The 14630-nt window shown below is 44.1% G+C and overlaps 2 protein-coding genes across 4 annotated transcripts in view; both read right to left on the bottom strand.

Annotated features, from left to right (window-relative positions):
* Positions 1-1382, bottom strand: part of ogdha (oxoglutarate dehydrogenase a) — a 33702-nt gene extending 32320 nt beyond the window's left edge. For both annotated transcript variants that reach the window (XM_061893608.1, XM_061893607.1), the window contains exon 1: positions 1227-1382. The gene's annotated coding sequence lies outside the window, so the exon portion shown is untranslated. The remainder of the gene's footprint in view (positions 1-1226) is intronic.
* An 8299-nt stretch (positions 1383-9681) lies between these two features.
* The window catches only part of adam9 (ADAM metallopeptidase domain 9), a 49938-nt gene continuing 44989 nt past the window's right edge, over positions 9682-14630 (bottom strand). The window contains exons 21-24 of one of the 2 annotated variants that reach the window (XM_061893605.1): positions 13395-13497; positions 10695-10724; positions 10572-10630; positions 9682-10504 (exon numbers count right to left, since the gene is read on the bottom strand). In XM_061893605.1, coding sequence (XP_061749589.1) covers positions 10435-10504; positions 10572-10630; positions 10695-10724; positions 13395-13497 — 262 coding nt within the window. In that variant the 3' untranslated portion in view covers positions 9682-10434. The remainder of the gene's footprint in view (positions 10505-10571; positions 10631-10694; positions 10725-13394; positions 13498-14630) is intronic. The other variant, XM_061893606.1, reaches the window with a different exon arrangement.

Raw genomic sequence — 14630 nt, 5'->3', positions numbered from 1 at the left:
GTGAAATAACAGGAAGTAAATGGAACAGAAGAGTTGAACTTGTGAGTGAAATACCTAACAGGAAGTAAATGCAACAGAAGAGTTGAACTTGTGAGTGAAATAACTAACAGGAAGTAAATGGAACAGAAGAGTTGAACTTGTGAGTGAAATAACTAACAGGAAGTAAATGGAACCGAAGAGTTGAACTTGTGAGTGAAATAACTAACAGGAAGTAAATAGAACAGAAGAGTTGAACTTGTGAGTGAAATAACTAACAGGAAGTAAATGGAACAGAAGAGTTGAACTTGTGAGTGAAATAACTAACAGGAAGTAAATGGAACAGAAGAGTTAAATGGGTTGTACTTGTATAGCGCTTTTTTACCTTCAAGGTACTCAAAGCGCTTTGACACTACTTCCACATTCACACACACATTCACACACTGATGGAGGGAGCTGCCATGCAAGGCGCCAACCAGCACCCATCAGGAGCAAGGGTGAAGTGTCTTGCTCAGGACACAACGGACGTGACGACGTTGGTACTAGGTGGGATTTGAACCAGGGACCCTAGGGTTGCGCACGGGCACTCTCCCACTGCGCCACGCCGTGGAGTTGAACTTGCGGGTGAAATAACTAACAAGAAGTAAATAGAACAGAAGAGTTGAACTTGTGAGTGAAATAACTAACAGGAAGTAAATGGAACAGAAGAGTTGAACTTGTGAGTGAAATAACTAACAGGAAGTAAATAGAACAGAAGAGTTGAACTTGTGAGTAAAATAACTAACAGGAAGTAAATGGAACAGAATAAGTTTTGACCTTGTTTGCTGTCCCCACCATGCTGTTACACTTAGCCCCGCCCACCCCCAACATCTGCCTCCTCATTGGCCCACACATCGGAATCCCGCCTAAAAATAGACCGGAGCACTCGTCCAGTGGGCGAGGCGGCTGTCAATCACCGTGTCCCTCAGCCGAGTGCGTCCTTAAGAAAAAGAAGTGAAAAAAGCAGAGCCAAAGGAGCCAAGAATGTTGTCTCCAAACACAAAACGGCCTTTTCTCCCTTAGAATGTCAGCTAACCTGGCTAGCCTGTTAGCTTGAGTTGGAGTGACGCTGTGTCTCCTTAGCGCGTTACAGCTAGCAGGCGGCTAACATGCTAACGTTCTGATTTCTTCCTCAAATTCCTGACGACTTTAGTTTAGCTCCACTCCGACCAGGAAATTGTACTCCGGCGACACGCGGGACGGTTACTGACCTCAACAAACGCTGCGGAGAGACTCCCTGATCTGCCGGCAGCCCCCGGACGTCCTTCGACTCTCCCGGCACATGAATGACAGCCCGCCGCTGGAGCGTGAGAGTGAGGCCGCGGCGGAAGTGACGTCCGATGACGTCATGACGCACAGCCAACGTCCTGAGAACAGCAGGACGTCATTCAGGCGGGTTGCTACAAAGATCTTATATTATTGGCTAAGTTTTATATTCATACGTTTGCTCTCTATCTCAGGGGTCACCAAGGCGGGCACCAGGTCGCCCTTAAAGACCAGATGAGTCGCCCGCTGGCCTGTTCTAAAAATAGCTCAAATAGCAGCACTTACCAGTGAGCTGCCTCTATTTTTTAAATTGTATTTATTTACTAGCAAGCTGGTCTCGTTTTGCTCGACATTTTTAATTCTAAGAGAGACAAAACTCAAATAAAATTGAAAAATCCAAGAAAATATTTTAAAGACTTGGTCTTTAAAATATTTAAATAAATACATTTATTTATTTACTTTGCTTCTTATTTAAAGTTAAAGTAGCAATGATTGTCACAAACATACTAGAAGTGGCAACATTATTCTCTGCATTGGACCCATCACCCTTGATCATAACTTTCAGAAAGACAATTTTAGAGAAAAAAATACAACCTTAAAACTGATTTTAGGATTTTTAAACACATTTACCTTTTAAATATCAATCAATTAATCAATCAATGTTTATTTATATAGCCCTAAATCACAAGTCCCTCAAAGGGCTGCACAAACCACAACGACATCCTCAGTAGGGCCCACATAAGGGCAAGGAAAAACTCACCCCAGTAGGATGTCGACCATGATGACTATGAGAAACCTTGGAGAGGACCACATATGTGGGCAACCACCCACCCCCTAGGGGACTGAAAACAAGAAACGATTCACAAGTTAAAAAAAAACTGTTTAGCACCTAAAAAAACTATTCACAGATATAAAAAACGACTTTTTGCAGGTAAAAAAAATATTCACAAGTAGAAAAATTACTTTTTGCACGTACAAAAACATGATTCCCAAGGTAAAATAGCAAGTAAAAAAAACAATTCAAAAAAACTTGCAAATAAAAAACGATTCACAAATATAAAAAATGAGTTTTTGCAGGTTAAAAAATTGTTCACAAGTAAAAAAACGACTTTTTGCAAGTAAAAAAAACGATTCATATGTTTAAAAAACGACTTTTTGCAAGTAAAAAAAAACGATTTCCAAGGTAAAAAAAAAAACTTATTGCAGGTAAAAAAAAAACTACTCACAAGTACAAAAATGACTTTTTGCAAGTAAAAAAACGATTCAAAAGTTAAAAAATATTACTTATAGCAAGCGAACAAACTATTCCCAAATTTAAAAATAAAAAACTTTTTGCAAGTAGAAAACTATAAGTAAAAAAAATATATTTTTTTTCACTTGCAAATCGTGTTTTTACTTGCAGAAAAAATATTTCATACTTTCCTCTTCTTTCCTGACAATTTAAATCAATGCTCAAAGAATAATAAATACATTTTAATTTAATTCCTCATTTTAGCTTCTGTTTTTTCGACGAAGAATATTTGTGAAATATTTCTTCAAACTTATTATTATTAAAATTCCAAAAAAGTATTCTGGCAAATCTAGAAAATCTGTAGAATCAAATTTAAATCTTATTTCAAAGAGTTTTGAATTTCTTTTAACATATTTGCTCCAGAAAATGTGGAAGAAACAATGATTTTTCTTTGTTAGAAATATAACTTGGTCCAGGGGTTTCAAACTCAAACACAAAGTGGGACAAAATGTAAAAGTGAACAAAGCCGCGGGCCGAGGTTGAACAAATGAACCTTTTAATCGGGACCCAAACAAGTTTTGCATTGAATATTGAACAAACAAGACTTATATAACTTTATAGTGACATACAAAATCCAGTTTCAAATAATAATAATTATAAAATATCAATGGCATATCAAATAAAATAAAAAATCAAATTTAATGCCTTTTTTCGACGGCGGGTTTGAGTTGAGGCGGGCTTTGTTGGTAGCGGGGGTGTAGATTGTAGCGTCCCGGAAGAGTTAGTGATGAAAAGGATTCTGGGTATTTGTCCAGTTGTGTTTATGTTGTGTTACGGTGCGGATGTTCTCCCGAAATGTGTTTGTCATTCTTGTTTGGTGTGGGTTCACAGTGTGGCGCATATTAGTAACAGTGTTAACCTTGTTTATACGGCCACCCTCAGTGTGACCTGTATGGCTGTTGACCAAGTATGCCTTGCATACACTTGAGCCGCATACATTATGTGAGTGGGCCGGCACGCTGTTTTTATGGAAGAAAAGCGGACGTGGCGACATGTAGACAACGCCAAAAGCAGTGATTTTACGGCCCGCCCCCAATATTATTGCCCGGGTGGAAATCGGGAGAAATTCGGGAGGGTCACTGAACTTTGGGAGTCTCCCGGGGAAATTGGGAGGGTTGACGAGTGTGAGGATTAGTGGTGAATGTGGTGTTGCAGCGTCTAATGTTTTTTAATTAAATTAAATTAATTAAATTTTAATTAAATTACACGGCGGGCCAGAGTTTGACACCCATGGCTTGGTCCAATTTGTTATATATTCTAACAAAGTGCAGATTGGATTTTAACCTATTTAAAACATGTCATCAACATTTTAAAATTAATCTTAATCAGAAAAAATGACTAATGATGTTCCATAAATTCTTTTTTTAATTTTTTCAAAAAGATTCCAATTAGCTAGTTTTTAATCTTCATTTTTTTTTCGGTTGAATTTTGAATTTTAAAGAGTGGAAATTGAAGACAAACTATGTTTCAAAATGTAATTTTCATTTTTTTTCCTGTTTTCTCCTCTTTTAAACCGTGTTTTTTTCATCATTTATTCCATCCATCCATCCATCCATTTTCTACCGCTTATTCCCTTTTAGGGTCTCGGGGGGCGCTGGCGCCTATCTCAGCTACAATCGGGCGGAAGGCGGTGTACACCCTGGACAAGTCGCCACCTCATCGCAGGGCCAACACAGATAGACAGACACACTAGGGAGTAGGGTGCATGTCTTTGGAAATGGGAGGGGCCTATCCCCAGGTGCATGTCTTTGGAAGTGGGAGGGGCCTATCCCCAGGTGCATGTCTTTGGAAGTGGGAGGGGCCTATCCCCAGGTGCATGTCTTTGGAGGTGGGAGGGGCCTATCCCCAGGTGCATGTCTTTGGAAATGGGAGGGGCCTATCCCCAGGTGCATGTCTTTGGAGGTGGGAGGGGCCTATCCCCAGGTGCATGTCTTTGGAGGTGGGAGGGGCCTATCCCCAGGTGCAGGTCTTTGGAAGTGGGAGGAAGCCGGAGTACCCGGAGTAGAACCCACGCATTCACGGGGAGAACATGCAAACTCCACACAGAAAGATCCCGAGCCTGGATTTGAACCCAGGACTGCAGGACCTTGGTATTGTGAGGCAGACGCACTAACCCCTCTGCCACCATGACGCCCCACTAATGATGTTCCATAAATTCTTTTTAAATTATTTTCAAAAAGATTCGAATGAGCTAGTTTTTCTCGTCATTTTCTTCGGTTGAATTTTGAATTTTAAAGAGTGGAAATTGAAGATAAACTATGTTTCAAAATGTAATTTCATTTTTTTCCTGTTTTCTCCTCTTTTAAACCGTGTTTTTTTCATCATTTATTCTCTACAAAAAAAACCTTCCGTAAAAGGAAAAAAAATGTACGACGGAATGACAGACAGAAATACCCATTTTTTATATACATTTATTTTTTATTAAAGGTAAATTGAGCAAATTGGCTATTTCTGGCCATTTATTGAAGTGTGTATCAAACTGGGAGCCCTTGGCATGAATCAGTAGCCAAGAAGTAGCTCTTGCTTTCAAAAAGGTTGCTGACCCCGGCTTTAATTTATACTGCAGCTGTTAAATATACTGTAATATTGTACATGGTTATTGTTATGTATTTTATACATGATATAAACATATCAGTATATATCCTATACTGTACATATATTATGTAAATATTATGTTTATATGTTGTATTTTATATTTCTTTTAGTCTATTTTGGACCTGCATTGTCCTTTCCATCTTTTCCATCATTTATAACTGAGCTACTGGGACAATTTCTCTTGTGGATCATTAGTTTGAAAGCAGGGTGTCCAAAGTGTGGCCTGGGGGGACATTTGTGGCCCGCAGCTAATCATTTACTGGCCCGCTACGCATTCTGCTAAATTTATATTATTGCAAAAATTAAAAAAGTGGAATGAGGTGAAATGTAATGAGAAAAAGTGTCAATGTTGACACAAAGCTGCCATGCAGGCAGTTTTTTTCCATTGCTCGAAAAAAAAAGGACAAAAAAATCTTTATTATGATGAATTATTACTTAAAAATTATCACTTTAAAATATTTTATGTGGAAAAAAATATTGCATACCGTATTTCCTTGAATTGCCGCAGGACATATAGTACGTGCCTGCCTTGAATTACTGCCGGGTCAAACTGGCGTCGCAAAATAATTAGCGCTAACCCTAACTGGTGACGTCACGAGTGACACTTCACCTGTCATCTTTTTCAAAATGGAGGCTGATTTCAATACCGGTAATTTGAAATCACATAAAGAGAAGAAGATTAAGAGCTATTTAGTAGGATTTAAGGTCCAAGTTTACATCACACTCAAATTTTTACTGCAAGCCTTTGGTAAGTGCCGGAGTGAGAAGATGTTTTAAAATAATTAGCGCATGCTTACTTTTACTGCATGCCTTTGGTAAGTGCCGGAGTGAGAAGAGGTTTTAAATGAATTAGAGCCCCGGCAGAAATTCAAGGAAATACGTTATGTTGTGTGGTTGTCATATAAAAACATCAAAGTTTTGACAAAAGATTTATCGGAAGTTGATCTTGAAATTTAAGTGTTAAATGTAAAAAAAAAAAAAAAACTAATAAAAATGCATCACTTTATGAGTGGGGAACCTTTCGGATCTGAAATATATTTAGTAGGATTTTATGAAACTTTTCACTTTGGTTAATCAAAACTATTAATTAAAATCAATGGTGTCCTGCATTATTGATCTTTGAGGGCTTTAGGATAAGATAAGATAGGACTTTTATTGTCATTGCACAACCAAACTTTGCCAAATAAAGGAAATCTCCTGAAGGAATCAATAAAGTACTATCTAAATACTGCATATTTCAGTTTTACTATAAAAAAAACTAAGTAAGAAAAGGCATAAAACCTTGTTTTACTTTATATCAACCTCAAGTTGATAGAGATTTATTGTAAACATTAAATAAAAAATAATAATTTACTTATTTTCAACATTTTAGTGACTGAGACCCTCTTTGCTCCCCAGGAACACAAGGATTAAAAAAAAAAAAAAATCTATATATCTATAACTGCGTGGCGCGGTTGGGAGAGTGGCCGTGCCAGCAACCTGAGGGTTCCTGGTTCAATCCCCACCTAGTACCAACCTCGTCACGTCCGTTGTGTCCTGAGCAAGACACTTCACCCTTGCTCCTGATGGGTGCTGGTTAGCGCCTTGCATGGCAGCTCCCTCCATCAGTGTGTAAATGTGGAAGTAGTGTCAAAGCGCTTTGAGTACCTTGAAGGTAGAAAAGTGCTGTACAAGTACAACCCATTTATCATTTTGTTATGGTTTGAAAATGAACAAGCAGCGTTGGTCGGGCCCGCCTTTGGCTGCTGCCCCCGCGACCAAAACCCGGATAAGCGGTAGAAGCATGGATAGTAGCCGCTATTATTATAGGGTCTTGTGTGCAGAATTTTGAGGACAAAAAAGATTTAATTCCATTTTATATTATCATTGTCTACTGTTAGCCATAAGTGTCCCAATACTTTTGTCCTGTGTACCTACCTCCTCTGTATTGTGTGGGCAGCCATCTTGAGACACCAGCAGCGCGGCGGCATCAGCGCAGTGGTTCTTTGAAGGGTCATAAAATCAAAACCGGAGAACTTATCAAAACTCTTTCGATAACTTTCAATCAGAAGGGTTCAAACTCTCTCCTGTGCGAGTTTGAAGCCGAAATGACAAACGCACTCGGAGGAGATAATGTTTGAAAAAAGGTGACGGGTTTTTACAAAAATATTATTTTGAAGGGGTAATTTTTAACTTCCGGTTGATTTTTGCAGCAGGATGTCAATTATTAAAATGTAGGTCTAAGTGAGACCTACATTGAGGTTTTTGTTTCATGTCTGTCCGACATTCCTACCGGAAGTTACAAGCAGTTTTATCTGTTTTGTCTTCCTAGGAGCAGTTTTTTCTGTGTTTTATTCAAAAATTGCGATAGAGCGCAATTTTGAGTTTTGGGGTTTGTTTTTTTCACTAGATCGCAATTTTTGCCAGTCCTGATGTGTGAGCCAAGTTTGGTGAGTTTTGAAGCATTTTAAAAGGGTCAAATTACAGCTCAAAGAGGCAAAAATAGCCTTTTTTGCGAACATTTTGCTTTGAATGAGTTTTTGCAAAATTTCTGTTGATTTTAGGTATAGACGTTTCTAATTGGAAATGTAGGTCTAAGTCAGACCTACATAGAGGTTTTTGTTTCATGTCTCTACGACATTCCTAACGGAAGTTAATGAGTACCTTGAAGGTAGAAAAGCGCTATACAAGTATAACCCATTTATCATTTTGTTATGGTTTGAAAATGAAAAATATCAAAATGGCCCCCGGATGCTTAAATGTTTCCGTGTGCGGCCGTGTGGAAAAAGTTTGGATTGAGTGAGCTATGGCTTTGCACTTTGTTGTATATATATATATATATATATATATATATATATATAGCATTCTATCTTGGTTACTTTGAATTAACAACCCCCTGGTGCTGTTTTGAACACTTTTGGTACTTTTTTTTTTCTCTCAACCGTAAATGTTGCAATTTATAAATAAAGGTTTATATAAAAATTAAAGCTGCACGCAGCGTTGGTCGGGTCCGCCTTTGGCTGCTGCCCCCGAGACCCACGGCCGGATAAGCGTTAGAAGACGCCTTGGAGACACTATTTTGAGAATCTAATGCATTGTGAAAGTAATGCAGTTGTTGTATTGAAGTGAAAATATCAAACTTCCTGTTAATTTTTGCTAGAGTATGTTAATTATAAAAATGTAGGTCTAAGTGAGACCTACATAGAGGTTTTTGTTTCATGTCTCGTTGACATTCCTACCGGAAGTTACAAGCAGTTTTGTCTGTGTTTTCTTCCTAGGAGCAGTTTGTCTGTGTTGTATTCCTAGGGGGGCGGTAGAGCGCAATTTTGAGTTTTGGTTTTTTTATTAGCTCGCAATTGTTGCCAGACCTGATGTGTGTGTCAAGTTTGGTGAGTTTAGAAGCATTTTAAGGGGGTCAAATAACAGCTCAAAGAGGCAAAAATGACATTCTTAGGAGACTTTGCACAGGGGTTCTTTGAAGGCGCGTAAAATCAAAACCTGAGAACTTATCAAAACTCTGTTCTATACTTTTAATGAGAAGGGTTCAATATCTCTCCTGTGCGAGTTTGAAGCCAAAACAACAAACGCACTCAGAGGAGATAATGTTTGAAGAAAGGTGACTAGTTTTTTACAAAACTTTTGTTTTGAAGGGGGGATTGCGATGAGGTGGCGACTTGTCCAGGGTGTACCCCACCTTCCGCCCGATTGTAGCTGAGATAGGCGCCAGCGCCCCCCGCGACCCCAAAAGGGAATAAGCGGTAGAAAATGGATGGATGGATGGATGGATTGCAAACTTCCTGTTGATTTTTTTTGCAGGCTGTCAATCATTAAAATGTAGGTCTAAGTGAGACCTACATAGAAGTTTTTGTTTCATGTCTTTGCGGCATTCCTACTGGAAGTTACAAGCAGTTTTGTTTGTGCTTTCTTCTTAGGAGCAGTGTTTTCTGTGTTTTATTAAAAAATTGCGCTACAGCGCAGTTTTTGATTTTGGGGTTTGTTTTTTTCATTAGATGGCAATATTCGCCAGTCCTGATGTGTGCACCAAGTTTGGTGACTTTTGAAGCATTTTAAAAGGGTCAAATTACAGCGCAAAGAGGCAAAAATTGCATTTTTTGCGAACATTTTATTTTGAAGGGGTTTTTGCCAACTTCCTGTAGATTTTTGCTGAAAGAAGTGAGTGTATGAAAATTGGGTCCAAGTCAGACCTACATAGGAGTTTTTGTTTCATGTCGCTATGACATTCCGAACAGAAGTTACATGCAGTTTTGTCTGTAATTTTTTCCTAGGGGGCGCTAGAGCGCAATTTTCATTTTGGGGAATTGGTTGCTTAATATGTTGGGAAGGTTTGCTATACCGACGTGTGTGTCAAATTTGGTGAGTTTTGAAGCATGTTAAGGGGGTCAAATTACAGCGCGTAGGTGCGGAATAATAATAAAACGCAGCAGTTTCAATAGGGTCCACAGGAGTCCTTTGCCATGGTCCAAGGACCCTAAAAAAAAGGTTTGTACATCGAAAAGCCTTTATATGAATCCCACTGACATAAAATGTATTTAATGATTACATAGCATAGTTGAAATGTCACTTTTACATCAATGTGCCTCACGAGCGTTCCGATCATCCTCCTTTGAAGCTGTTGCCATGGTAACCGGCCATGTGCCAAAGTGCAAATGAGGCAGCAGCAATAGTGAGGACATCACATGAAGTCCAGGTGTTTGTAAAGTGTCGGCCGGGAAAGGTTGGAAGAAAAGCTCAGCTCACTTGATTATGTGACAAAAGCGCAGTAAAAATATGATAGCAACGTTTGTTGTGATGTCAAATATTGTTGTGATGTCAAATATTGTTGTGATGTCAAATATTGTTGTGATGTCAAATATTGTTGTGATGTCAAATATTGTTGTGATGTCAAATATTGTTGTGATGTCAAATATTGTTGTGATGTCAAGAATCAGACAGTCCTGGCCTCCATTTTGTGTCCATCAGTGGCAGATGTGTCCAGGTGTGTTCCTGTTGGCCCCCAGCTTCACGCGGCAGGTGTGGCGAAGGTCAAGGCTTCCCAGCGCAGTTGTGTCATGGTAGCACCACGCCGCATTGCATGCTGGGGTTTGACATTCCAGTGACAGTACAGTGTTTTCAGTCAACAAGCGTGCAGGCTCCGCCCCCCGCCACACTGGCCAATGGGAGAGAACGTCCTTGCGTGCCGCACATGCCCGCAAACTAGCAACCGGGCGTCGCGAGGTAAAAGGAGGCCATGTGAAGTACCTGGCGTGGTGGGCGGGGCCACTGGGTGCTTAAACTGGCGGCAGAGGGGCGGGTCTTTGAGGCACCAGAGGCTGTGACGCGGCGGGCGGTTTGGGTTTCCTGAGTAGCAGAAAGCAGAGAAGGTGTCAAATGTCACATAACCAGGTCAGCTGGTGTTGATGCTTACAGGGGCGGCGGTGGCGGTCTCGCACTGCACGTCGGGGCGGGGCTGCCGGTCTCCACCACCTAGACACACACACACAGTGTTAACACGCGGTCGCCATAGTGACCACCGACAAAAAAGGTTGACCTTGTGCGGAGGCAGCAGTTGACCGTGACGCTACAAGACGGGCAGAAGAAGAAGAGGTGAGGGTTTGAGCGGGGACCAAGCCACGCGTAACACGCCAGACACACGCCAGACGCACGCCAGACACACGCCAGACACACGCCAGACACACGCCAGACACACGCCAGACACACGCCAGACACACACACGCCAGACACACGCCAGACACACGCCAGACACACGCCAGACACACGCCAGACACACGCCAGACACACGCCAGACACACACACGCCAGACACACGCCAGACACACGCCAGACACACGCCAGACACACGCCAGACACACGCCAGACACACGCCAGACACACACACGCCAGACACACGCCAGACACACGCCAGACACACACACACCAGACACACGCCAGACACACGCCAGACACACACCAGACACACGCCAGACACACGCCAGACACACGCCAGACACACGCCAGACACACGCCAGACACACGCCAGACACACACACGCCAGACACACGCCAGACACACGCCAGACACACACACACCAGACACACGCCAGACACACGCCAGACACACGCCAGACACACGCCAGACACACGCCAGACACACGCCAGACACACGCCAGACACACGCCAGACACACGCCACACACACGCCAGACACACGCCAGACACACGCCAGACACACGCCAGACACACGCCAGACACACGCCAGACACACGCCAGACACACGCCAGACACACGCCAGACACACGCCAGACACACGCCAGACACACACACGCCAGACACACGCCAGACACACGCCAGACACACGCCAGACACACGCCAGACACACGCCAGACACACGCCAGACACACACACGCCAGACACACGCCAGACACACGCCAGACACACGCCAGACACACGCCAGACACACGCCAGACACACGCCAGACACACACACGCCAGACACACGCCAGACACACGCCAGACACACACACACCAGACACACGCCAGACACACGCCAGACACACACCAGACACACGCCAGACACACGCCAGACACACGCCAGACACACGCCAGACACACGCCAGACACACGCCAGACACACACACGCCAGACACACGCCAGACACACGCCAGACACACACACACCAGACACACGCCAGACACACGCCAGACACACGCCAGACACACGCCAGACACACGCCAGACACACGCCAGACACACGCCAGACACACGCCAGACACACGCCACACACACGCCAGACACACGCCAGACACACGCCAGACACACGCCAGACACACGCCAGACACACGCCAGACACACGCCAGACACACGCCAGACACACGCCAGACACACGCCAGACACACGCCAGACACACGCCAGACACACACACGCCAGACACACGCCAGACACACGCCAGACACACGCCAGACACACGCCAGACACACGCCAGACACACGCCAGACACACGCCAGACACACGCCAGACACACGCCAGACACACGCCAGACACACGCCAGACACACGCCAGACACACGCCAGACACACACCAGACACACGTCAGACACACACCAGACACACACACGCCAGACACACGCCAGACACACGCCAGACACACGCCAGACACACGCCAGACACACGCCAGACACACACCAGACACACACCAGACACACGCCAGACACACACACGCCAGACACACGCCAGACACACGCCAGACACACGCCAGACACACACCAGACACATGCCACACACACGCCAGACACACGCCAGACACACACCAGACACACGCCAGACACACGCCAGACACACGCCAGACACACGCCAGACACACGCCAGACACACGCCAGACACACACCAGACACACGTCAGACACACACCAGACACACACACGCCAGACACACGCCAGACACACGCCAGACACACACCAGACACACGCCAGACACACACACGCCAGACACACGCCAGACACACGCCAGACACACGCCAGACACACACCAGACACATGCCACACACACGCCAGACACACGCCAGACACACACCAGACACACGCCAGACACACGCCAGACACACGCCAGACACACGCCAGACACACGCCAGACACACGCCAGACACACACCAGACACACGTCAGACACACACCAGACACACACACGCCAGACACACGCCAGACACACACCAGACACACACCAGACACACGCCAGACACACACACGCCAGACACACGCCAGACACACGCCAGACACACGCCAGACACACGCCAGACACACGCCAGACACACGCCAGACACACACCAGACACACGTCAGACACACACCAGACACACACACGCCAGACACACGCCAGACACACGCCAGACACACGCCAGACACACACCAGACACATGCCACACACACGCCAGACACACGCCAGACACACACCAGACACACGCCAGACACACGCCAGACACACGCCAGACACACGCCAGACACACGCCAGACACACGCCAGACACACACCAGACACACGTCAGACACACACCAGACACACACACGCCAGACACACGCCAGACACACACCAGACACACACCAGACACACGCCAGACACACACACGCCAGACACACGCCAGACACACGCCAGACACACGCCAGACACACGCCAGACACACGCCAGACACACACCAGACACACGTCAGACACACACCAGACACACACACGCCAGACACACGCCAGACACACACCAGATACACGCCTCACCCCGTCTCGGAGGACGTTGTTGCTGTTGTCCCGGGCAAAAGATGGCGGCTGAGCTCGGGGAGGCGGTCCTCTACTGGGATTGGCGGACGCCGCGCCATCGGGCCTGAAGGCAGGGTGAGAGTTTGAATCCTTAACGTGTTTGTGGGAGGAACTAATTGATGACATCACAGAGACTGTCAGACAATTTACAAGAATTCATCGCATTGTTCGTAGTGAAGTGAATTATATTTATATAGCGCTTTTCTCTAGTGACTCAAAGCGCTTTACATAGTGAAACCCAATATCTAAGTGACATTTAAGTGAAGTGTGGGTGGCACTGGGAGCAGGTGGGTAAAGTGTCTTGCCCAAGGACACAACGGCAGTGACTAGGATGGCAGAAGCGGGAATCGAACCTGCAACCCTCAAGTTGCTGGCACGGCCACTCTACCAACCGAGCTATGCCGTAGTTACCGTATTTCCTTGAATTGCCGCCGGGGCGCTAATTAATTTAAAACCTCTTCTCACTCCGGCACTTACCAAAGGCATGCGCTAAATTTAGGCCTATGCTTAAAAATTTGAGTGTGATGTAAGGATACCATCAGGAAAAGCACATTTAATAAAAAAAATGTTATTATGGTCTTACCTTTACTTACAAATGAAGTCCATGCGCAGCTCCTTCTGATCAAAAGCCTCGATAACTTGTTTATAGAAGTCTTCCTTATCTTTCTTCAGTTTTAAAAGTCTTGATGGAGATCTTCCTTTATTACCTCCTGCTTCCATTGAAAGTCCAGTTTAGAAAACTGTTTTATTTTAGATATGTAATCCTCCATGTTAAAAGTGCAAGCCAGAGGACAAAAATAAAGGATGGCTGCTTGTTGTCACTTCTTCTGCAGCCGAGTAGTCGCAAGAAGGATCACTAGCGCCCTCTACCTCCAGGAGGCGGGAGTCATTTAATGACTCATATTTGACACACGCAGCTACGGCATATTAATAAAACATAGCTGCTTACTGTTCTTTTTAGCATATTCAATAGCTAAACAAGTTGAAAAACTTATTGTGGTGTTACCATTTAGTGGTCAATTGTACAGAATATGTACTGAACTGTGCAATCTACTAATAAAAGTATCAATCAATCAATCAATGGACCTTAAATCCTACTGAATAGCTCTTAATCTTCTTCCCTTTATGCGATTCCAAATGATTGAAATCAGCCTCCTCCATTTTGAAAATGATGACAGGTGAAGTGTCACTCGTGAC

The sequence above is a fragment of the Nerophis ophidion genome, linkage group LG01, assembly GCF_033978795.1.
Source record: "Nerophis ophidion isolate RoL-2023_Sa linkage group LG01, RoL_Noph_v1.0, whole genome shotgun sequence".
NCBI classification, from domain to species: domain Eukaryota; kingdom Metazoa; phylum Chordata; class Actinopteri; order Syngnathiformes; family Syngnathidae; genus Nerophis; species Nerophis ophidion.
This window is presented reverse-complemented; position numbering and strand designations above follow the sequence as displayed.